This window comes from Syngnathus scovelli, chromosome 2, assembly GCF_024217435.2.
Source record: "Syngnathus scovelli strain Florida chromosome 2, RoL_Ssco_1.2, whole genome shotgun sequence".
Taxonomy (NCBI): Eukaryota; Metazoa; Chordata; class Actinopteri; order Syngnathiformes; family Syngnathidae; genus Syngnathus; species Syngnathus scovelli.
In genome coordinates, this window is record NC_090848.1 from 9,939,260 (window position 1) to 9,962,964 (window position 23,705).

The 23,705-nt window shown below is 43.7% G+C and overlaps 4 protein-coding genes across 9 annotated transcripts; all 4 read right to left on the reverse strand.

The window, feature by feature from the left end:
- Window positions 1-7: 7 nt before the first annotated feature.
- LOC125988062 (uncharacterized) lies at window positions 8-2,960 on the reverse strand. The gene is made up of 6 exons (XM_049752846.1): window positions 2,795-2,960; window positions 2,417-2,728; window positions 2,066-2,177; window positions 1,835-1,947; window positions 1,379-1,425; window positions 8-1,276 (listed from the first exon to the last, which is right to left on the reverse strand). The coding sequence occupies exons 1-6, from the start codon at window positions 2,934-2,936 to the stop codon at window positions 1,166-1,168; spliced, it is 837 nt and encodes a 278-aa protein (XP_049608803.1). The 5' UTR covers window positions 2,937-2,960; the 3' UTR covers window positions 8-1,165.
- A 192-nt stretch (window positions 2,961-3,152) lies between these two features.
- On the reverse strand, window positions 3,153-15,808 carry LOC125988037 (zinc finger protein 335). Of its 4 annotated transcripts, none has more exons than XM_049752780.2 (29): window positions 15,568-15,808; window positions 14,851-15,510; window positions 13,458-13,651; window positions 12,915-13,194; window positions 12,744-12,809; window positions 11,594-12,667; window positions 11,246-11,449; window positions 10,872-11,036; window positions 10,350-10,611; window positions 10,001-10,178; window positions 9,808-9,920; window positions 9,421-9,439; window positions 9,201-9,320; window positions 9,000-9,076; window positions 8,568-8,728; window positions 8,247-8,470; window positions 8,063-8,162; window positions 7,727-7,815; window positions 7,388-7,647; window positions 6,985-7,087; window positions 6,701-6,898; window positions 6,298-6,440; window positions 5,902-6,044; window positions 5,728-5,825; window positions 5,576-5,662; window positions 5,409-5,492; window positions 5,274-5,333; window positions 4,848-4,941; window positions 3,153-4,192 (listed from the first exon to the last, which is right to left on the reverse strand). In XM_049752780.2, the coding sequence occupies exons 3-29, from the start codon at window positions 13,647-13,649 to the stop codon at window positions 4,011-4,013; spliced, it is 4,776 nt and encodes a 1,591-aa protein (XP_049608737.1). In that variant the 5' UTR covers window positions 13,650-13,651; window positions 14,851-15,510; window positions 15,568-15,808; the 3' UTR covers window positions 3,153-4,010. The 4 variants fall into 4 exon arrangements, with proteins under 4 accessions (XP_049608737.1, XP_049608738.1, XP_049608736.1 ...); XM_049752781.2 differs by having other exon boundaries at window positions 13,458-13,654; XM_049752779.2 differs by lacking the exon at window positions 14,851-15,510.
- Window positions 15,809-16,152: 344 nt separating this feature from the next.
- On the reverse strand, window positions 16,153-19,150 carry clrn1 (clarin 1). The gene is made up of 3 exons (XM_049752848.2): window positions 18,557-19,150; window positions 17,385-17,564; window positions 16,153-16,790 (listed from the first exon to the last, which is right to left on the reverse strand). Exons 1-3 carry the CDS (start codon window positions 18,888-18,890, stop codon window positions 16,525-16,527), a joined length of 780 nt encoding a protein of 259 aa, XP_049608805.1. The 5' UTR covers window positions 18,891-19,150; the 3' UTR covers window positions 16,153-16,524.
- A 142-nt stretch (window positions 19,151-19,292) lies between these two features.
- Window positions 19,293-23,572, reverse strand: LOC125988050 (coagulation factor VII). 3 transcript variants are annotated; one of them, XM_049752812.1, is made up of 11 exons: window positions 23,298-23,572; window positions 22,829-22,897; window positions 22,583-22,764; window positions 22,486-22,510; window positions 22,285-22,398; window positions 21,967-22,101; window positions 21,583-21,875; window positions 20,896-21,010; window positions 20,398-20,594; window positions 19,900-20,025; window positions 19,293-19,648 (listed from the first exon to the last, which is right to left on the reverse strand). In XM_049752812.1, exons 2-11 carry the CDS (start codon window positions 22,893-22,895, stop codon window positions 19,406-19,408), a joined length of 1,497 nt encoding a protein of 498 aa, XP_049608769.1. In that variant the 5' UTR covers window positions 22,896-22,897; window positions 23,298-23,572; the 3' UTR covers window positions 19,293-19,405. The 3 variants fall into 3 exon arrangements, with proteins under 3 accessions (XP_049608769.1, XP_049608767.1, XP_049608768.1); XM_049752810.1 differs by having other exon boundaries at window positions 21,967-22,398; XM_049752811.2 differs by having other exon boundaries at window positions 19,478-19,620; window positions 21,967-22,398.
- Between the last annotated feature and the right edge of the window lie 133 nt (window positions 23,573-23,705).

The window sequence follows — 23,705 nt, forward strand, 5'->3', positions numbered from 1 at the left end:
ATGAGCTCTTTTTAGTATGATTTTTTTTTTTAAATAAGCTGTGTTTCTCAAAAGCCATTGACAGGAAGAAAAAAAGAATTGAGCTATATGACTCAGCAAAAATGTCTTCAAGCTATTTGCTCTGATTTAAGGTAAGCCCGACACGACAAGCATGTCATCAGAAAAAGACAATATCAACATTTTTCTTTTTATTTTATAGCTAGATTTGTTCTTGATCAGTTGGCATAGCAATCACCCATAAATGCTACAAAACTGTGACGAAAATCACTCAAACATACGTCAAAACAATGATTCTGTAAACCACTTGAAGCTAGGAACGGTCCCTCCGTTTTTGTCATGAATGTCATACAGTGTGTCAGATTTTATCAGTGAAGTGAGAGCAAAACATGATCTTTATCTGGCTTGTCATTGTTCCACTCAAATGTCACACACGTGACACTCAATCCACGATGAAATCTATTGGATTTTTGAAAAACGGGCAAAAGCTTGGACTAAGAATAAAATATCAAGCGGCTTTCTCGTAGCCAGTAACCAGACTCAAAGAAGAAAAAAGATGACATGATAACAGAGCTTATAGATTGTGAAAAGGTCTCACGGTGAACAATAAGCACGCAAATTAATTCTTTAGTCTTTAAACTGGAATTAGCCTGCTGAAGTCAATAAATCCAAAAGATTAAAAAAAAAGTTATTTCAGAGATCAACTGAAATAAAACATTGGTAACCGGAAAACATCCCTGAAAACTAACAAAAACATCTTCACATCAAAAATGTTTTGCATCGTTATTATAGAATGGTAAACATTGGGATTTTGAAGCCATATTAATTAATTTAAATAATTAATATTAATTTGTTTTTAAAGAAGTCATTTGGGGGGAAAATGTTAATTTAATGCAACAATTTACTCTTGTTGCGTACTCTTTTTGAAGCTAATGCTGATGATGCTATTAGCTAAAGCTGATTATCACTAATACTGGTGATCAATTAGCCACACCTTTATAGCAATTTTTTTTTTCAAATGGTCAGGGCACAATAAAAATGACTTGGGTGTTTAATTTCCCCATTTGGTGGGTTGGTACACAGAATCTTGGATACAAATACACTCAAAAGTCAATTTTACATAGTATATGTAAAGTCCTAACGTTGACCCTTGTGGTTGCAAGCACATTCACCGGTGGACAGCGAGTACGGAGTACTCTACCACACCAGCATCAGGTGCTCCCATGGCGTACAGCTCACTTGGAAAGTCTACTGTCGTGTAGATGACGTCAGACGTCTCCTATAGGCGCAAACAATGTGTTTGTTACAAGTTCTTTTTTTTTTTAATTTAAAGGGAGAAAAGAGTGAGTCAGAGGGGTTGTGTTCCTCTTTTAGCACCTACTAGTGCGTCTTCTTTGGATGACTCAGGCGGAGATTTTGCACACTTGCCTACAATAAAACCAATGGATTAATTCAGGGGAGAAAACTAAAGTTGATTGATCTAAATTTATTGCATTGGGCAGCATGGTGTTTGAGCGGTCAACAAATTTTGGGTTAGGCCTTCCTGTGTGAAGGTTGCATGTTGTTCCCATCTGTTGAGGGTTTTTCCACTCATAAAAATAAACAATGTCAGCATGTTGGCTTCAGTGAGGATGGAAAAGAAAAGATTGGTTTGATTGATTGCGTCAACTATTATATGATTGACTGGCAATCGGCCTAATGAGTGTCTATATTTGCCCTGGCATTGGCTGGCTTGATCAAACTGGTTGGTGATTAGTGACCAGTCAAAATGGATAATAATAATAATAATAATAATAATAATAATAATAATAATAATTATAACAAATGAAAAGCTTACCCAAGTGTTTGGATTTGGTCTTGCTTCTGAAGCAAAGCGCTCCGATAACTGAGGCAACAACAACAATCATAATGATGGCAGCGAGGGTGGCAAAAGTCCAAATGGTTCTGCTTCTAAAAGGGACAAAGCTTTAGAGCCATGCGAACCACTAAACAGATCCTACCACTCCATGTGATGATTCTGTCAGTACTGACGGAAGGTCCGTCAAACCGTCACTGTAGTTGTGCATACATGAAATGGTCACTGGTCACTTGTGCCACTTGAGTCCCGATCAACTCCGGGCTCTCGGTTATGGTCGGCAACGGGATCCGGTGGTACTGGTTGTCCTGGTCAGCTGAGGTTCCTGACAAAAATATGAAAATATAGCTCCTCAGTGTGTGCAAAAGGGTCGAAGGCTCCTGGCATCAATTTACAACTGTTCAACATTAATTTTTTTTTTTCTTAAGAAAAAAATGCTTTAAGGATATCCGCAACAAGCTTTCCTCGATGTTCAGGTGGAAGTTGATCATTTTCTGCCATATGAAATCAGCTTTTGTCTAGTCATCACAAAAAATTCTATAGTTGTGTGAAGGGAAAGCTTACCAATGACGTAAAACCACTGATCCGCGTAAATGTAGGCGGGAGCGCCCAGCAGCACACATCTGTAGTAGCCTTCATCTGCCGTCTGTGCCTGAGCCACTTTGAACTCAATCCAGCTGTTTGTCTCCGTGAAGCTCACTCTTCCTCTCAGGAAGTCGGCGGTGTAGCCTGTACTGTCCAGGAGGGTTTGACACCCGTTTGAAAACACCTTGCAGCATGACTTGACATATCCTCTGTAAAGTGGCGGGAACTCAAGTCTCAGGTAAATGTCATCAAACTCTTGTACCATCTGCAGGCCGATGCATCCGGAAACATCTGGGGAACAAATATCATTAGTCAAGAAGCAGAGAACAACAGAACATAATAAGTGTCGTGCCTCACCTAAAGAAAGAAGGATCAGAAACTGCAGCTTCATTTTAAATCTCATATCATGAGAACACTTTGGACTTTTTCCTCTTCTCGTTTGTCCTTGCAAACAGAAAAAAGCAACTTCTCCATTTAGTTTAGCTGCACAGAACGACATTGCCTTCCCATTTTAGCATTTAGACAGACTTAAAGGCGACATGGACTTTTTAGTGTCATGTGTTCAAACTCTTGTGCCTCTCAACACATTTTAAACACACATAAACGTTTTAGAAATAGTTTGGCAAATGTATGACACAGCTAAAGCAACATAAATTATTTTTCCTCCCACATACCAATTTATTTTTCCATAAAAACAAATGAAGAGACCCGTATAGGCAATATCAACCTTTTTTAATACATCTAATCTTAAGGAGAACGAAAATGTCAGTGCTTGAAATAAGGGTTTATGGCGAGAAGTGACCCCAACACACGAAGCCCAATATGTGGCGAGCGGCTCTCCAATACAAGTCCATGATGCCTTCAAAACTAATGTAAGGACCATAAAAGCAAATTAGGTGTGCTGTAATTCATCAATTTTGACTAAAGAATGTCACAGTTTTTAGTAAACATCTGGGAACTTTTTATTCATCTTGCCTAAAACGGTTCTTTTATAATTGCCCAATCATAGCAATAGGGAAGGTTGATCAAATCAGTTTAGTAGAAAAAAATGACATGAATGAAAAAGAAAATGTACAGCTATGTGAAGAAATTATAATAGACAACTAAAAAATGATCTGTTTCTCTGATTTTACTATTTTTAATTACGAACCATTAACATAATTCTCCAAATTTAAATATGAATGTTATTTGTAGAAAATGAAAAAAATGAAACATGATTAAAAGATCAAAATGCTTATTTTGGTCTTATTTTTTTTCCCCCAGAACTGTTTCTCAAATAGATGTTACATATATAAACCAATATTTTTTTCATTTTTTTTTTTTTGGTGTTAGCATGTATCTTATTTAAAACTTGAGATTTACCAGAAGAAAAAAAAAACAACAAAAGTCAAAGCTATGTACAACATTTTCTATTAACATCTTTTTGGCATTCTAAAAACGAATAAACTTAAATAGACAAGACACTTTTCTCTCCCAAAAAGACATTCATAAACTTGCCCTATATACTCTGCAAATTCTTGGGGCAACAATGCGGCAAAACTGCATGAACAAGCAGATAGGTGGCACGGCAGATCTACTCTACAGTGAAAGCGATAATGTCATAGTGGACGCCCTGCTGCTGCTGCTGCTGCGGCGGCTGCTGCTGCTGCTGCTCCTCCTGCTCCTGCTGAAGTTGCGCCATCTGCTCAGGCGTAGCTTCCGTCGTGTAAACCTCCTGAACCTGCGCCTCCGCTATCACTGCCGCGTCGGCTACCGCTGCAACAGACAAATGGAGTTTGGATTTGTTCATGTCACTGTACTTGCACAGTAAGGTCCTTTTTTAGGTGGTTAAAGTTTGGGAATCACCGATGAAGGTCAAGAAGTCAAAACATCAAACCGTCTGTTTTGTGAAATCGAGGGGAAACTTTTCAATTCCCTTTTTTGAAACATAAAATTGGGGTCAAATTGATTTCATTTGAGATTAAAGTTTTACAAATTAAAGATCTACTGGATCACATCATATGAAATAAAACAAAAATGCTGACGATGGAGCAATTTTATGTGTTATTTGAAGTTACTAAAAGAGGCAGTTGAGGAGTTTCTGCACTCCAAGTGAAGAAAATGAATGTCATAATTTTTATTTGAATGTTTTTTTTTTTTTTTACCCTGTGTCATTTCAACTGTAGCTTGTAAAGCACCATTCGTTTTCATCCGTTTACTTATTATTCATAATTTATAGTTAGCCGCTGGAGCAACTTATGTGTTAATGTTATGTTAATCTTTGCATGCATTTGTAATGTTGGACAGGAATGTCATATGCTTGTCACTTTTTTGTGTGTTTGAATTTAACATTAGCAGTCACCATGTTGTGACTCACGCACGCTGCACATCTTAGAATAAATCAATAAATCTGTCAAATCAGAGTGCAGACCTGTGACAGCAGAGTGGGCGGCGGTCTCTAGAGCCTGCTGTTCTGAGGCAGCAGCGGGCAGGTACTGGATTGGATTGTCGGTGCTGACCGCCATCTTATAAGAAAGAAGTGGAAGGAAGAATTGCTGTTTTAGTGAAAAACGCAAAACATCAAGAATATTGTTTACATATTTAATTAAAAAAATTATTTAAAAAATCACCGCGATGATGTGTTTGGTACAGTTTTTAAACCTCTGATGTCGTGGAAGTGGGCCTAGTGGCTGGGTATGTTATGCATGACCCACCCGGACATTCAAGATTGGAATTGGAATTGGAACACTGGTCCCCCGAGTCCAGAGGCATCCAATTCAAATAATCCATTCCAAAGAGAGTCAAGAGTGACTACTTGGAAATCTAAACAAAGCCGAGCCCAGCTTTATGGCATCACCTGTTGCTCCTGCAGAAAGCCTTCTTCATGCTCGTACTGGATGATCTGTCCATCTGGTATCTGAGGGACATTCGCAGCAGATGAGTCTCGCGAGCATCAGGCACAGCCCTCGGGTCAAGCGTGACATGCGCTCACCTGGATGTGATTGCCTTCTGTTAGCACGACGTACTCCTGCGGGATTAAATGCTGCACGCCATCCTGGGAGATGATGTACTGCACCTAAACACGGTGAGCGCAAGTTGGTTCTGAGTATGGTAGCTTGGTAGTCATCCAAGTCAAGCAAAAGATCTCCAGCTCCTCACCTCGGTGACCTGATTGTCTCCAGTCATGAGGTGCTGGACCGTCTGTCCGTCAATGGTTGTGATCTGCTGGATGTATGTGGTCTCCTCCTGATGGAGGCAAACAAAGATGTTATCATACGTGTAGCTTAGCGTGAACGCTAGGGTTGCACTACCTGGTCAGTTAGGGACTGATCTTGGGCCACGATGATGTGCTCTTGACTCAGAGCCTGCAGCTGATCTGTGCTGATGACTGCCTGGTGGGCATGCAAGGCTGTAACACAAAAGTGAGCTTTGAATGTGATGTATGCAAATAGTTTTGTGTTTATGCATCAAGTGTGGTGTTTTACACTGCAGCGTGGCCAGCGCCTCCTCGTCGCCATTGACTACGATGGTCTGCTGGGACGCGGCACCCCGGCTTTTGCGCGTGGTGGTCTGTTTCTGGTTGTGGACACGCTCCTTGTGGAACTTGAGGTGGCCATTGCGATTGAAGCTGGAAAAGCATGTGCTCGTCAGACTACAATAATACACTGCGGCTGGACGATTATTTGACTTTAATCAATTCATTCAAGCTTATCTGCAAGTCAGATTTTTAGATCTGGGGTTTTAGATACACGCCAGATAATTATGGACCAGAAGCAGGATATACTATCTTGGGTTGGTCACCAGTCAATGGCAAGGTAGAAACTGTCTAAATTGAAATCATTCATTTCATTCATAGAAAAACTAAAATGTTTTGTTCCTACCTCTGTCCACAAAGTGTGCAAGAAAATGGCTTCTCGTTGGTGTGTGTCAGCAGGTGTCTGCGCAGGTCCTTCCTGTTCTTGGAGGCAAAGCTGCAGTTGAGGCACTTGTGAGGTCGCAAGTACGAGTGCAGCTCCATGTGAGCCTGAAGAAAGGAAAAAAATATCATTTTGCAGTTACCCAAACTGTAGAAGGAACCTTATCTGATGTCAACTCCAAACTTCCAAAGCTTAACTTCTCATGGCAGTTTACGAGAAACTCTTTGGAACTTTGCAAGGAAGTTTCAAGCCCTCAGCAGCTTGACTTGCAAGTGATCCAAGTTCAGACTCACCCAAGTTTGTCCAAGTGTAGCTGCCATGCCATACAACATCTACTGCTGATAACCATGCGGCCTTCTGTACCTACCTTAACCTCGGGCCAGGAGCTTGAGGTGAAGTCACAGTCGTGGCACCTGAAGGTGTTGGTATCCACGTGTGCCCGCTTGTGGTTTTCCATGTCCGAGCGGCAGTGGAAAGACTCTGTGCAAATGCGACAGGAGAACCTCTTGCCGCTGACACAGGGTGAGCTCGTCGCGGAAGGAGATGAGGGCGCTTCACTGCTGAGCTGCAAGTGAAAGAAAACGCGACACCTTTTCAATGTGAACCTGTCTTTTTGAAAAAATAAAAATAAAAGAATAATAATAATATTACCTCCACCTGCAAAACACCGTCAGGCAAACCAGAAGCTAGGTAGAACTTGTCACTCTTCAGGTTCTGTTCCTCAGATTCCTGAACCTGATCGGTGTTCTCATTACTGGGAAAAAAAATTATTAGAAAATGTATTTAGTATATTACAAAAAAGATGTAACCTAAATTTACTGTCACCGCTCATTGGTTAGTGTTCAGAGCTTAAGCACATGGCAGAAGAACTAATTGATGTTCGGCTTTTGGACCAATGGGCCTTTTATCTCAAATTCCAGGGCCAAATTTTGGGACCAATACGTCCCTGGTTGTTAACTATTTTCAGGTCAAAAAGTCATTTGAGAGATTTTCAGCCAATTCACAAAGCCATGCCCGAAAAGAGACAAAAAGTCATTTGAAATCATTCCTTCACCTGCACTCAGAGCTTTGGACTTCTTCGGTCACCTGCTCCACCACATTGAACTCCCCTTCATCCGTGTAGGTTTCCATGCCAATCTGAGCGATTTCTTCTGTCTCTGCCTCATAGGCCTCCTGCAAAACGGTGTCACCGTTCTCAGACACGTGGACTGTGACGACCTTGTGGGCCTGACCCGATGCCGCCGAAATAGCGCTCCACGTTTCTTTCTCGAGAGCTTTGACATCTGTGCTGCCATCGGCCTTGAGCACCGTCACCTGGGGAGCACAATCAATGTCATGATGGTTGAAGGATAAGGTCACAAGTAACGTTTGCTATTTGAGCAGTGTCACCAACTTGTAAGGCGTCTCCGACCAGTTCCCGGGCGTTGCTCATATTTAGCAGCAGGCTCAGGGCATTCTGGGCAGAGAGCTCACCAGATTCAGCTGGGGAAGACGCAAATACTTCTTTCAGTTTTTTTCTTCAAGTACGCTGCACCATATGAAGTTACTAAGTTTGTCCCATGCTGAGTAGATTTAACCCTCCTGTTTTGTTACAGGTCAAATTCAAATTCTATACAGTGGACAACCCCATAGTTGGTGTTCAACAGAGTTTCTTTTTTCAATATTGTGCAATTTCAGAAAAACAAGTAAAAAAAGAGGTTCAATATTGTGCAATGCCAATGTGTCTAACCATGTTCATAGATGATGGTGGTGTTTCCCAGTGCATCTTGGGATAGTGACGCATTTCCCATCCCCTGAATAGCTTCAAGAGCTGCAGGGTCCACTGAAACCTGACAGATGTAAAAACAGAAGAGCATGGTTGCCTGTTTCCCTCATGACTAAAAATCTAATTCAAAGCGGCCATGTGGACTCACAATGCCGTTCGGCACGACTTGAGCTCCACCCTCGTCTTGCTCTTTTTGCTCCTCTACGTGCTGCAGGGCATAAAAAGGCTTGCGACGTGGCTTGGTCTCAGCTGCCGGGTTAGCGATAGACCACTCCTCGAAAGCTTCCGGATGGCGACACTGCACGTGGAGCCGCAGATTTTTGCGATGTTTGGTCCCAAAGTGACACATAGTGCAGGCAAAGGGCTTGTCTCCTACACAAAAACATATTTACAGAGCAGCCGAAATGAAGAACCCTGCCGGTCCAAGAGCTCAAAAACCAATGGTCTGTTTACATCTAATCAAACTGACCTGTATGTTTAATAGCCAGGTGGGACACGAGGAAGTCCTCTTTGGAGGTAGTGTATTTACAGTGCTCGCACTTGTAGGGTCGATCACTGGTGTGGGAGAGCTGGTGGTTCAGCAGCAGCTTCTTGTTGGCGCAAGTGTAGTCACAGAATTCACACTTGAATCTGATGAAAACGCAACACACACGGTTAGTCCTGACACACTGAGCAAAATGTACCTAGGAGTCGTTAATGAGCTTGGAAATAAAAAGAAGTATGGAAAAAAAAGGTGTTTATTAGAAGGGGAAAAACAAGTGACATTTAAAGTTTTGAATGGCAGTGTGTATGTGAAATACAGTTCTAAATTGACAAATGTCTAGGACCTAGACTGGCTGAAATATTAGAAAATAAGGAGTTATACTTTTGATCACACTATGAATGCAAAAAGAATACTGACGTGCTGTTGCCCACGCTCTGAAGGTGCGTTAGGAGGTGCATTTTGAAAGTGTAACGCTTCTTGAAGGATTTGCCACACTGAAAGATCACAAAAAGAAACAGATCACATTTTTAAGACAGGACAATAAAAAGCTGAGGAGTCCCTCAAAGGGCACTATAATGGCGTGCTAATATGCCATGATGGCATTTGGGCTCGGCGGACCTTATCACACATGTGCGGCTTCTCTGCGCTGTGGGTCTTCATGTGCTGAGTCAGCCTTTTCTGCATGGGGTAAACTTTGTGACACATAGGACACGGGAACTCTGTTACCGTCACCACCGTCTAAAAGGCAAAAGACATTTTTGGGAATAGTTGATTTAGTTAGATAATTTCACACAATGTGTGGACAGACACATTTTTAAATTGAATTGCCAAAACTTACCACATCTGTCTTTTTTTTCCTGGTGGGTGTAAAAATAAATAGTTAGAAACTGTCAAACCATATATTCATGTAGTATAGTCAAAACCAGGGTTGGGCAAAGACTCATTATGGGAATTAAGTCATTTCCCATTTTGAAATATAATTAATGAACCAATTGTTGAATAAACTAAATCTGATTATTTCCTACATTGGGCTGCCAACCACTCCAGGGTGTAATGAATTTTAATTACTAACCAGTTTTAGAGGGAAAATTGGAAAAATAAAAAAGAACAATAAGAAATAAAAAAGGAAAACTAAATGAATGCAACAATCACTACAGAATTCTTGAAAACGTAACTACTCGGCTACTTTGCCAACCTCTGGTGCACACTGGCCGGTGAGACTTACTTCTCTTTGTCGTGGACCGCGGCGTGACGAATGACATCTTTCCGGTAAACACTGGAGTACTCGCACTTCTCACACTTGAACGGCTTCGTACCCTCGTGGTTGAACATGTGTTCCTGCAAAACACATACACGCGTACCCGACATTACACTCACGTACGCAAGCTGAAGGGACCTGTGATAGAACGCCTTTGGACCTTAAGCGAGGACCAGCGCTTGCAGCGGTAGTTGCACTGGAGGCATTTAAAGCGCTCTGGTTCGTTGCCCTCGTGGGAGTCCACGTGGAAGCGCAGATCTTCCTGCGTGAGGAAGCGCGAGCCGCAGATCCAGCAGCTGTGAGGTCTCAGGAGCGGCTTGAGGGATTTGTAGTACCGACTGAAAGAGGAAACTTGGCATTACTAGGCATATCCAATTTAGTATGCCCGCCCTAGCACTAAGGTCTCTTGTCCATTGTTTGACCTCCTGTCCATTCTTTAACCTAATATTTCTCCTTACGGAGAAAACGAAAAGAACCCTTGAACCTAGAAAATGAAGAAAGGCATTTACTTGCGACTCAAATGCTTCTTGTATTTCTTGCGGAGAAAGCACTTTGAGGGGCGTCCTCGTTTCCTCTGAAAGAACTCTTCCTGCTGAGAGTTGGACGAGGGGTCTTTGTTCTCCGAGTCCGACTGGCTCACCACCACCTCCACCTCTTCGTCCCTGTCGGCCGCCAGAGCGCCGCCGTCGTTGTCCAAGCCCGAGGAGCTCGCCTGGTCAGCCGCGCTGGCGTCGGAATTCACTCTTGGCTTTTTCGCTAAACTCTCTGCCTCTGTAGGGAGGGACAAATACACAGGTGGGTCACACTAGGCAGAGAATGGGACTCCAGCAGCAAGGCTAGACTGAAACAATAGTCAATCTTGGCTCAAGCTAATGAAAGACTTGACAAATAACTGGCTTAACCCAAAGTAGTGTCTAGTTTGCTTGTAATTGCGTGGGCACTGGGGCTTGACTTGACTTTTTGCCATAGCAACTTCGAGGAAAGTTACTCACACCAGTGCTGTAATGATCTTTGGGAAAGGGACCACCCACCTTGGCTGTCGTCATCTTCTTCCAGGATGTTGTATTTCCTTGGACGGCCAACTTTACGCTGAGGACGACCTTGAGAGGAGGAAGAGATCGGAGGAGTGTGTTTCTTCAAAATGGCAGGTAGTCTTCCGTGGCAGTCCTCTTCAGCTGGGTTGTAGTTACTGTCCTCTGAGGAACAAATTAGCAGAGATGAGATTAGAGATAAGCGCCTTTTTTATGACCACAATTATCAGGAAGATCAAGATAGTAAGAAAAAACAGGTAGACATAATAGTCACACTCCAAAAAGCATTGCAAAACATTCGATTTTTCATTTAAAAAAATTATTTTAGCAAGCCGTCTATACTCTTTGAGACGGCTGTAACTGTTAACACTGACCTTCAGAATCATCAATAGCACCAGCGTCTGGAATCTGGTCTTCCTGGTCGTCATCCTCTTGAGCTTGATGAGATGCAGATACCTTCACCTGCATTTCTCTCCTCTTCGTTGCCACCTCCTCCTTCTTCCCTTGGTCTGCCTGCTGAGAAGCCGCCGTGGCGCTTTTGGGAGGCCGGCCACGTTTGCGCTTTGTTTGCAAACCCCCTTAACACACAACAGGGGTCATCAATTCAAACTTTATATGAGGATTATAACATACACCACACCTAAATATCAGTCTTTTACGTTCACCGCGCCTTTGGCTGACGTTGGCCCTCACATAACATCTTTTTAACCATGCTGACCTACCTGAAGGTTTGAAGTGTTTTTCCCGCATGTGGTTAATCAGCGTGTCTTTGGAGACGCTCTTGTACGGACACATTTTGCACTTGTACTGCTGTACAATCACAACTTCCATCATCTCCTCCAGCTCAGCCAGGTTGGGCGGCCGGTCTCCGGAGCCTTCAGCCACAGCCGTCGCGTTCTCTCGCTGGCCCGGGGCGGCTTCCACCTGCCGAGGGTCGTCCCGGCTGGCTGAGCACTGTGGCGCAACATCTGGCTTGTAGTTGGCCGTGTAGGTGCCGCTGCTGCTGATGTAGAGACTCAGCTGGCTCTGGCTGCACTCCGCCACCTCTGGGACCCCCCCTGAATCTGCCGTGTCTGCCACACGGTGGTCTGACGAGGAGCTGTCCTCAGTATAGAGGGACGCATCGGGGCCATTGCTGTTCTCTGTATAACAGGAATGCTGGGGTTGCTGCTGTGGCTGATCGGGATCTTGAGTCCGCTCGTCGTCGTCGTCATCACGTGCCCGGTAACGGGAACACTCGGGTTGCTCAGAATCGGCAGCAGCGGTGTACTGCCGGCTCATCTGCGTCCTGTGATCCGCGCTGCTGTCGATGTAGGCGCGCGAGTGATGCGGCCGCTCTCCGTCGTCCACAGTGCACAAATAGTGGGCACTGCACTCCACCACGTAGTTGCCCCGGCTGGTGGGGTTTGAATCCGCCCTGCTGCATTCAACATATCCGGGCAGGTCTTGGTCACTGTTGTCGCCACTGTAGTCGGGGAAGCCCGACTGGGAGCGCGTTTGGTCGGGTTCTTCAGAACATTCCGCGTAGGAAGGGGAGGACTCCCCTGTTTGGTCTGGGCCATCTGCACCGCAGTCCAGGTACTGGGATGGGTGAGAGTGTTGGGGCTGATCAGGATGACTGCTGCTGTCTTCTGGGTAGCCAGAGTGTCCCGGCTGGTCGTCGGGCTGGTCGGGCTCAGGGCTCCTCTGCATGTCTCCCTGGTCCAGACAGGTGGACGTGGGACCCTCGGAGAGTGCTTCGGTGGCTATTCGACCAGACAAGACCGAGGAGGACATGTGGGCTACCATCGGAGCACCTAAAGGAGACACGGATGTGAACACCAGATAGACTAACTGCTGCGCCAAATTATTCACACACAACATTTTCAGGACCTTGTACTATGAGATATTGCGTTGGTTCTGCATCTCTGTCTTCTGCACTGGTTACGGCTATGCACCCTATTGGAAAGAGGAGTGAAAATAAAACATATTTGCTTTTGCCAGCAATCCAAACAAAACAATTGATGTTGTCTGTTCCGCGGCAAGATAGGAACGTGGAGATACCATTCAAGATGTCAGGGCCAATGGTGGACTCAATGATCTTGTCAATGGCTGAGCCCAGGTCAGATGAGGTAGAGGCAGTGGAGTCGGACACCATCATGGCTCCTTCAGACGGGGCGGCGCTGGAATGAACAAGCACTTGGACCGACTCGGACACCAGCACCGACTGAGTCACAGTGGACACGCTGGAAACGCTGGTGGACTGGGCAACTGAAGAAGAATCTGGGAGGTGAACGGAGGACACTCGGACGTCCGTGCTGGAGCTTGTCTCCGGGATGAAGACCTTGGAGGATAGAGGTGATGTCAAGCTCAACATTCATAGGAGACGTGTTTATTTTTTAAGCAAAAGGATTCTTGTTTTTAAACAGCGTACTTTAACGTCTATTTTGTTGTACCCTAAGTTAAGTTAGGTTTTTGTGTAGTGACCCCACTTCCCCGTTCGTGTATCACTTTTGATCATTTCTTTTTGGCTTTCACGACTAGTTATTGGACATGCAGCACATCAACCTTTTCCTAACGCATTAAACATTACTTGCAATATCTTACCACAAGTCCCTCGGAGCTCTGTCCCACATGACAGTCCGACTCGGGTGGTTGAGCGTGAGAGGAAGCAGCGTCGCTGCTGTCAGCCGACATGGCCTCCGACGACTCCATGCCCATCCCGCTTTCCGACGGCTCCTCCATGCCAGCGGGGCCTGCATCACTACTGCTTTCCACCTCATTCTCCTCAGAATCCATCACTACTGTACAAGGACGTATGAGATCAGTGTCTGCACAGACAAATAATACTCCTACTAGTTAAATATATGAGCATTTTATACAACTAGGTTACTGTAGTTTGATAATGATAAACAATTCCTTAATGGGAAAGTTTCACCTTCAAAAATTCGCAATTATTATTATATTTTATGAAAGGTGACACTATTTTGCCTTACCTTAGTTTGAATGAGTGAAAATATTAGAAACAGTCAATCTGAAGCCATTTAGGATTAACTGTATATTAAATAAATTCTTCATAAATGCGACATGATCATCAAACTAACTACACCAAGTAATAATAGACTAATAACACCCAAAGTGTATGTTCTCATGCTTTTATTGGTAACATCTAATAAGCATTCAGAGTGCACAGTTGGGAAACATATTCGAGTCCGAGGCTAATGACTTCCTCAGGAGCAAATCAGTCAGGAGTCAGTTATCCTAAGATTGGTTCAAGCTGCCTTGGCCTTCAAACGTCACTTTAAGAAATCCAGTACAGTATGTATAAGTACAGTTTAGATGAATGAGCTTTGTTTGTATGTAATGTTTGCTATTTAATTTGTAAACAAATTATATTAACAAAATTTGTATTTGACTTATACGGAAGAGTATTAGGGCCAATGAAGAAAAAGAAATGGGTCACAGAATCCTGACTTTAAAGTCAGAATTCCACCTTTGAAGTCAGAATTCTGACTTTAAAGGGAGAATTCGCACTTTCTGATTTTCAAGTCACAATTCTGACATTAAAGTGGGAATTCTGATTTTATTCTCAGAATTCTGACTTTCTCACTTAAAAGTCAAATTCTGAGAATAAAGTCAGAATTCTAAAGTCAGAATTCTGACTTTAAAGTGAGAATTCCCACTTTCCGACTTTAAAGTCAGAATTCTGACTTTATTCTCAGAATTCTGACTTTAAAGTGGGAATTCTGACTTGATTCTCATAATTCTGACTTTAAAGTGGGAATTCTGAGGGAAAAAAAGTCAGAATAGTGTGACCCACTTTTTTTCTTCACTGGCTCTAATCCTCTTCCATAGACTCACATGCAATGCATTTGATGTGCAATATTATTAGTAGTAGCAATTGTTTTCTGCTTAAATTTTAATGCAGTGTTCATTTTCAACCTGTGCATAATGTTACAGTCATTTATAATATTAAATACTTATTTTTAAGGATAAAAACCTGAGTGGTTTGGTTGAAGACTTTGGCCAACCACTCTACTACAGTTGAATGTTGATCATGAAGGTGGTACTTGGAGAGCCAAGGATTTGCTTTCTCGGTGGTACTTAGTGTAAACCTTTGAAGACTACTGGGTTGCATGTTTGTCACCGTAGTTCACTGGTCATTTAAGCACAGCGATAGATATTGAGCATGAGCTTCACTGTAAATGTTAATAATTTCCGAATCTCTGAGATAGGCAATAAGAACGTCACAAATGAATTATAGAAAGCCTGATGGGGGTTTAACAACAAACGTGGCTTGATTTCCTTGTCTTTAAGACTTGGTTAGCATTAACCTCATACACCATTTACAGATAATGTTGGTCAAACATTAGACAATAAAGCCAAAGTCTGTTGAAAGGTTGCCGGACAAACGAACATATTTAGCGGTCTCGGCAAAGTCGACGTTTAGGTCGCAAAAACATTAAGTGAAAACAAAACCGGGAGTCCTGTACTTGAGTACTTTAGCATGCAGTAGCTAATGGCCTAGCTGCCCTTGATCCTGCCTGCGCCGCGTCGCCATTTTCCAACAGGCGATAGTCTTTTTACATCAGGCATTCTCGGAAGCTCATCTGGGGACCTCGAGGGCCTCAAGCTGCGCCAGACCGCCCAAACGCTCTCCCTGAACAAAATAAAAATATGTAACTTACCCAGCAATTGCCTGTTATATTTTTCTTACCGTGTATTTGGGAGTGGATACGTGTCCTTAAGCGTAGCGGCGCTAAATAGTACAGGCATCGGTAAGACGTAATTGTAGCTTCTTTCTAGTCGGGCGCTAAGAGAATCTCCTCGCTTCCTGTTCCTGTGGCCAAGTCTTATTCCTTGTTTTGATAAACCAATTCGTTCTACAGACGTGCCGGCAAATTCAGGCAATTGTTGGCTACTCGTAGTCTAACTGTTTTGATAGCATTTGATGAGTATTAACTGTGATATTCGGAATAAACGACCGGACTATTTTTTTAGTCCAAGGCGTAGCACGCCTTTTTGCGCGGAGGAATATTTGCTGTTTTGCAGAAATCGACCCTACCAGCGCAGTTGAGTCTCACAGATCTAATCTTATAAAATGAATCCAAACATTTGCAAGCAGTCGTTTGCACGAGTACCTATGTTCAGAATTCGTCATTTATGTTTTGTCATTCAAGTGGCATAAAAAATGGATGTTAGGGCACATAAACAGCAGACTGGTCACCAATGATATACAGCAGATATGCATGCCACCACCCAATTAAAGTGGAAAAACAATAGAGCAAGGGAACGTCACTGCTTTATTTTCAGCCATTTATTGAACAGTACAGTCAAATGTACAAATATAATGCTACATTATGCCAAAAACCATGTCCAGAAACAAGCCCCTATCCGAGTGAGGAGCAAATAATTAGGCTGTTGGCATAAGTAGCAAAAAGGTCACGAATGTTTGCTCTGACATTAGGCAACATTTGTAGTAGTTTTTCTTGTCACAAGAGAATTTCAAAAGTACATGCAAACGTCTGGTAACCATTTTGGCTAACTTTTGCAATACTGAACCCTGGAAAAAACGGAACATTCACTACCTTTCAATCGGGAACACTGATTTCAAACACTGATGATGATGCTAAGTAGCTATCTAGCCGTGACGTGTTAAGAAATAAATTTTGATTCAATACATAAGGTCGGCAGCGCCGCCGCTTGGGTCCAAGTCTTTACGCCGCAACATGGGGAAGTTCATCCCTGCCAGTGGGATCATCAGCGCGTTGAAAGCATGCAGGAAGAAGACAAGAAGGAGGATCCAGAAGCAGATGTCAAAGCTTTCGCCGTGCGTCTGGAACACGAAAGTCACTTCCTCGAAGTTGGCGATGCGCTCGGACAGACGGTCGATCCTCACTTCCGACGCGAACAGAATCACAACGAGGAAGCTGCACGCACCTGCCAGGAGGCGGAGTCCAGACATGATTGACAGATTCAAGACAATGTCCGAACATGATATATTTGCTACAAATTATAAAATTTTTAATGTTAGTCCTTGAAGGATTCCTGGATATCACCTGTATGAAGCTAAAATGGCTGCTTCAAGCCAACATCGCAGGCTTGCTGTGTTGTTTTGCACGTATCTTATGATAGACATGCTTACCAAATTTCACCCATCTAACACATGCATAATTGTTCTTCTATCCATGCTAGTGAACAATTTGACGGTGCTGATGGTGCAATTAATTAACAAGTGTTTGCACGAGTCGCTAGCAGGATTAGGTTTTTACACTGGAGGCACTTCCTGACACATTTCATTTTTAATTTGTAAAAATCGGCCAGGTCATTTGTTGGAGAGGTCAATGAGAAAAGAAATCTCAATGAGAAATCTGTAAAATACTTGATTTTGACAATAAAATAGTCAATTCTGAAGTATTAAATTCAGTTTTTTAATAATTAATGTGTCCAATATATTCCAAGCCACTAGATGGCAATGTTTGTCAACTTGAAAACTTTGTATGTGCAATATTAATGATCGTCATAATTGCTCACAGCAGATGGACGTCCACAAGTAAAGTCCCAGAGGACCATGCAGCGTCTCGTAAGGACGTCCAAAGGCGTTGAAGAAGAAGAAGCCACTGGACACAGACGAGAAGACAATCAACGCGCTGCAGAAGATGATGATGGTCACGTGGAGACCTGCTGGGATGGCGTCCAACAACTCTGAAAAGACTGAGGCACAAAAATTATGCAATTTAACACACGCAACGGGGACATTTAAAGATACAGTGAGGACTTGTAGGCAGTGTGGAGGCCAGCATAGTTGAGTGAGTTGTGAAGCACTGAGGCAGAAACATGAAAGGTCACTGAGAACTTGTTAGAGCTGCATCACTGCTCTCATATAACTTGAGACAATAAACACTTGTCCTTTATCTAACGCTCCACTTATTTGTCCACAAGTTGTCCTCTTGTCAAGAGTGCAGAGAGCATGGCAAAATACCAGGCTTTTTTCAAAAGATAAAAATATTGCAATGACGTTTTCCTAATCACGTATTCCGTATAGCATATAATGTATAGCACTGCACACTATAAACATTAAAATACATTATGTATAAAGGATAATGGTGTTTTAGTGTCGAGAAGTTTTTGAATAATTGAAGAAGCCGCTGCTGTTTTTTATTATTGATGAGGTGAAACTTAATCATTGGCGTGTTTAACACTGAAATACAAGCATGCGCATTCACTACGTGCAGCACACATGAAGGCCTACAAGCATACATACACACACATACTATACATACATAAATACACACATACATAGGTGTAATGTCCATACTCAGTCATGAAGCTCACTTGTATTTCTTTCTCGGGATAACTAATTAGATTATCCAGACAGAGTAATCTGTAAAGAGAATCATAGGCCTACTCCACAAAGTTTATTCAACACTTATTTTATCAGTTAAAGCTACTTGAGATATAGGTTGGTCATTAGGACAGACAAGAAAGAACAAAAAGTGCTATTTCGTATTTAGAATTTATGAATCGCGTTTATACGACAATTGCATTTCTCAAGACAATTTATTTGCTTGGATTAATTCCAATTTACAATTTATTTGCTTGGATTGATTGAAAATGTCATATAGTGCATCCAAAAATATTTTCCAATTATTGAATGGCCCAATAGCAGTGCAGTTCAACGGTAAAGATGTACGCATATTTTGTACTTGAGAATCGTGAGGTCCTGCCGCCCAAGCCACAGGTCTTGACTCTCTCCCCGTGGAAGAGTCCGTAGGCGAGACGCCCGACGAACTTATTGAGCTCGCTCCCAGTAGCGTTAACGAGTTCTGCTCCGGTTCTGCACAGGACGGACCCGTCCACCCAGCGAGGAAGTCCAGCGGAAACCGCGGTTGCCAGCGCGCAGCACGCCGCCAGCGCGCCTCCAAAACTCAACAGCAGACGCTTATGTCGACGCGCCGCTGCCATGGCCGCCCTCGGCGCCTGAGCCCTGCCGCCAGCCTCTCCACCGACACCCTCCCTCCAATACCACCTCGTCTCCATGGTGACTGCGTATCGCCTGACCAGGGGCGGAGCTGGAAAATATTTAGTGGGGTGGCCGGTGACCCAATGGATTGCACAAACTACCAGGTTAAATAAATCAATCCTGTATTGTTACCCTGGTCTGAAAGCCCTTATAGTGGCATCCAAATGGCCAAAATTCTCATATATTTTATGCTCATTCTAAATGTATTGGGAGAGGGGTAATTAAACACGAAAAAAAAAAAAAGGCCACAGTTTTCTCTGTTGTCTCACTCACTCAACCTTGTGCCCTTGTCCCATCTCATGGATGCACACAGCAAACGTGACGTCACAGTAGAAGGGTCTGTTGCGGTTAGTTTTCTGAAATCACTGAGGTGTAGCACCACAACAACTCAAACATTAGTAATTCAAATATTAGAAGAGTAAAATGTCTAAAATACTGCAATCTGTATTTCACTGTACACATATTCACAAGCACAACATACACACTTGGCCTGACACACTTCTTCCATCCAACCAATAAAAGAAAACCATGCTCAGTTCTGTGTGGCATTCCGGTCCACCCTGTCCATGGTGATCTTGATCCAGCTGAGGAAGTTTCCCAAGCGGGTGAAGATGCCATATTTGCCACTGGCGGCACAACCCTCACCCCAGCTAACCACACCTGTCAGGAACCAGGTTCCACGGTAGTGGACTACGAAGGGACCACCGCTGTCCCCGCTGCACGCATCCAAGTCAGTGTCTACGTAGCCTGCGCAGAACATGTTGTCCGTGATTACCTGTATGGGGTGGTGAAAAGCAGAGATGGGAAAACAGGTCAACAAAGTAAAAACCTTGCCACATTTTGGCTTTAACCACAAGTGCTTCTAGGTACAAACTAGCTTGCTTTATTTACTCTCGTTTGAGTAGAAGCATCTGTGGCTAAACCCAGAATGTGGGAGGGTTTTTACTTTCTGGACCTGATTTTCTCATCTCTGGCGACAGGCTATCAGCATGCTGCTAACAATGCTAGCATGACGCTAATGCTCACCTGCGTCGTAGAATTTCTGCAGAGGTGGTGGTTGACCACTGGAAGCGCCACCTTCCTGAGGAATCGGGAGGATCGGCGCAAATACTGTGTGGCCCCCCACCCTGTTACCAGGCCCCGATTGTCCTCCTGTACAGACACATGAAATGAAGAGCATTAAAATGGCATATTTAAACATGAAAAACTTAATCAAAACATGTAATTAAAGTCCACCCATCCATTCATTCATTTCCGCTTTTCCTCACAAAGGTTGCGGATGTACTGGAGCCGATCCCAGCTGTCTATGGGCAGTAGGCGGGGTGAGGTACACCCCGAAATGGTCACCAGTCCATCGCAGGGCACACATATTATTCACACTCACTTCTACAGACAATTTGGACTGCTCAATCGGCCTACGATGAGAAAACCCATGCATGCCTGTGGAAAACATGCAAACTCCACACAGGAAGGTCAAAGTGTGATAACGATGTGGTAAAGTTCAGCATGTTGATGTGCGCCCACCTTTAGCAGGTATTTGGAAAGGTGGGGGTCCGGCAAGCAGGCGGGGATGGCGGTGGGCCCCCTGACAACGGGTCGAGCGAGGTAGAGCAAAGCCACGTCGCTGTCCATGGTGAATTCATGAAAGTAAGGATGAAGCACAACTTGCTTGACAGGAATCTTCTGCTCGCCGGGATCAGGACGCTTCTTGTCATAGTCGCCTTTAGGCAGAACAGCAACATACATAGCTTGAATATAGAAAAGCTGTGCTAATTAAATATAACTAACCAGTGCCTATTTTTAATATACAGTAGTTAACCAGTGGCTAACACACAGCCTAACAATAGCTAATAAATATCCTAAGTACAGTACCTAGCCTGTGGCTAACACATATGAGCTAACACTGTGGCTAACATATTGCCTAAATAAAGGTAACACATTGACACTATTGAAGACATGTGGGGTCCATCATGGTGTCGGCTCGTGTTAATGCTACATGCTAGGATTAGCGTGTCACATCACCTATGGTGACATGGTGAGCAGTCTGCTGGAAGCAGTGTGCAGCTGAGACCACCCAGCGATCTGACACCAGGGTTCCTCCGCAAAATCCATAGCCATCAGCACGACGGATGAGCACCTGAAGGCAGTACATCTAAAGTAAGTCTTGAATTTTAACTGGAGACGGAACTTTTCTCATGCCCATAACGGAAACTTTTCCCCTGCCAAAAACAGAACACCTCCCCTCCTGGAAACTGAATATTTTGGACTCTGGAAACAGAATTCTTCTCTTCCTTGAATCGGAAGATTTTCAATCTCACAGACAGAATGCTTTCCATCCTGATAACTGAGCTCTTGCCCTTCTAAAAACAGAATGTTTTCCCTCTGGAAACCAAGAGCTTCCATTCTTAAAACAGAGCTTTCTCCATCCTGAAAATAAAACTCTTCCCTTTCTAGAAACATAAGTCTTCCCATCCCTGAAACAGAACTGAGTCGAAACACTTCTTATCTTTTAAAACCAATCTCTTTCCTTTCCGGAAATGGAACTCATTGAATTCCGAAATGGAACTGAACTCTTCTCATCCACTGAATGTAACACTTCCTATACAAACCACATTCTTCCTATAAGCGTAACAGAATTCTTCCTGTCCTGGAAACTTAATTCTTTAAATCCTGCAAATGGAACCCTTCCTATCCTCAATGTGTCCTTACCTGCCAGGGACTACCTCCCAGTTTCTCCAAGGCTCCTCCCACAATGCGAGGTTCGAGACGCTCATCTGTAAATTTCGTCCAGTTGAAGCCTATGTCTTGACTGTCATCGAAGATGGTGTCCATTTCCATTGTGACGTTGGTGTCCTCCAAGATGGCGTCCATTTCAACAGTAAAATTAGCATCATCCAAAATCATGTCTGCTTCTGCCGTAAAGTTGGTGTCATCTGAGAGGTCCCAGAGGGCGCGACCTCGATGCAAACTTCCCACCTGCTGGCTGCCGCATGGAAAGGCCACTGAGCACATGCAGAAGACAAACCATATTTAGTTTTATTGTGTGTACATGTCTAGAGACAGAGTAAGTGACGTCACTGATGTGGGCGTTACCTGTCTTCGAACAGCTTTGTCCATCAGACTCCAGTTTGAAACCTTCAGCACATCCACACTGAACACCAGCGCCCTCTGGCAAATCTGTACAGTACTGCAGGCAGCCACCATTTCTATAGGTACATGATGACACCTCTACAGGCACACAATACACTTTGACACTTACACACTGGTACATTTGCATATGCATGAACATAAATGCACACACACATACTACATACGTATATAAAGAAACAAATGTACACACATAAATGTTCACGCACACACACAAACAGTGCAAAGAGGTGAGTAGGCAAGGTGAGCAATCGCCAGGGTTACCCAATTGGCAGGTGCTGCCGTGGTAACGGGGCGGGCACAGACACAGGAAGTCTTCCCGCTCCAGCGTGCACCTCCCGCCATTGACACACGGATTGGTCGCACATGGATTGAAGTCTGCGGAAGAACAACTTCCTGTTTACTCTGGTGGGAACTCTTTGATTCCCGTTCACATCATTGCTTCCTGCGACGAGGTGGACTCACTGGTGTACCGGAACCAAAACTCCAGCTGGCGAGTGAAAGCAGCATATACGTAACAGCATATCACAGCAGTATCCTGAGTGAAGAAAGCAGGCCTCACCGTCTTCTCATGCGACTGGAAGATCTCGGCGGCCTCCTCCTGGGAGCAACGTTCTTCGTAGCATTCCCGCTCCAGGTCACCGGGAAAAAGCTCCTCCAGCGCATTGGAATTTGCTCGCCGCCTCCTGGTGACAGCAGCCGAGCGCAGGATCTGCTCGGCCGAGTCTCGTTGCAAGAACACTGCTGCAGGCGAAAAACACTGGTATTAGCACCAACAGGCGCCGAGCGACAACCATGTGTGGCTCACCTGTGCTCTCCACCAGGACAGCGCTGAGCAGCAGTATTGTGGTTGTCGTGGTGATAGATGTCAACATGTCTGCAAAATAGGGTCAAGATATTTCATTACTGCTCTCAACCTTTTGCCTTCAACCTCACTGAAGTCACTGAGATATTTTGGGACTGTACGAGAGGCTGGGATAGATTTTGGTACAACATTTCTGGAATTTCAATGAAAAGAAGACAGAAATTACGGTGTTTGGTCCCAAAGGCATTTGTTCAGCTCACCCCGGATCTTGACTTGGGCTACCTGGCCTATTTGTCGCATAACAAATCCACTCGTGGGAACTAAAATTCACTACTACTTATAACCATAATACATCTATTTTCTGAACCACGTACGTTCGACATTATTTGGTAAAACACATGAAGTGTAGAGATCAGTAAATGTGGTACATCATGAACACGTATAACACAAGTCAGCATAACGGCAGACCTACCTGGTGCTGAGGACGATGGTTGACAGTTTGCGTTACTTTGGAGTTAAAATGGCGGCTCCGTTGATCTTTAACCACAACTCAAATATTGATGTGCTTGGACATGACGCCATCTGCATAATTTACTTAAGTGACACATATTTGAGACAAATCAATTCTTAATATCGGCTGAGTCCCATTTGAGCCATTCTGATAATTGATTGCAATCAAAAACACCCCAAATGTCATTCTTTCACAGTGCAAGTTGACATTTCCTAAAGTTAACTAAAAAAAACACAGTATTGAAACAGGAAAAGTAAAACATTGTGGCAGACCTCAGAACCAGGCTTCTCACGTGTTCCTCTCTTCTGCCACAAAATGTTTTGCAACCAAATTTGTGCCGTCTACTAAAACGACTGAAATGACTAAAAC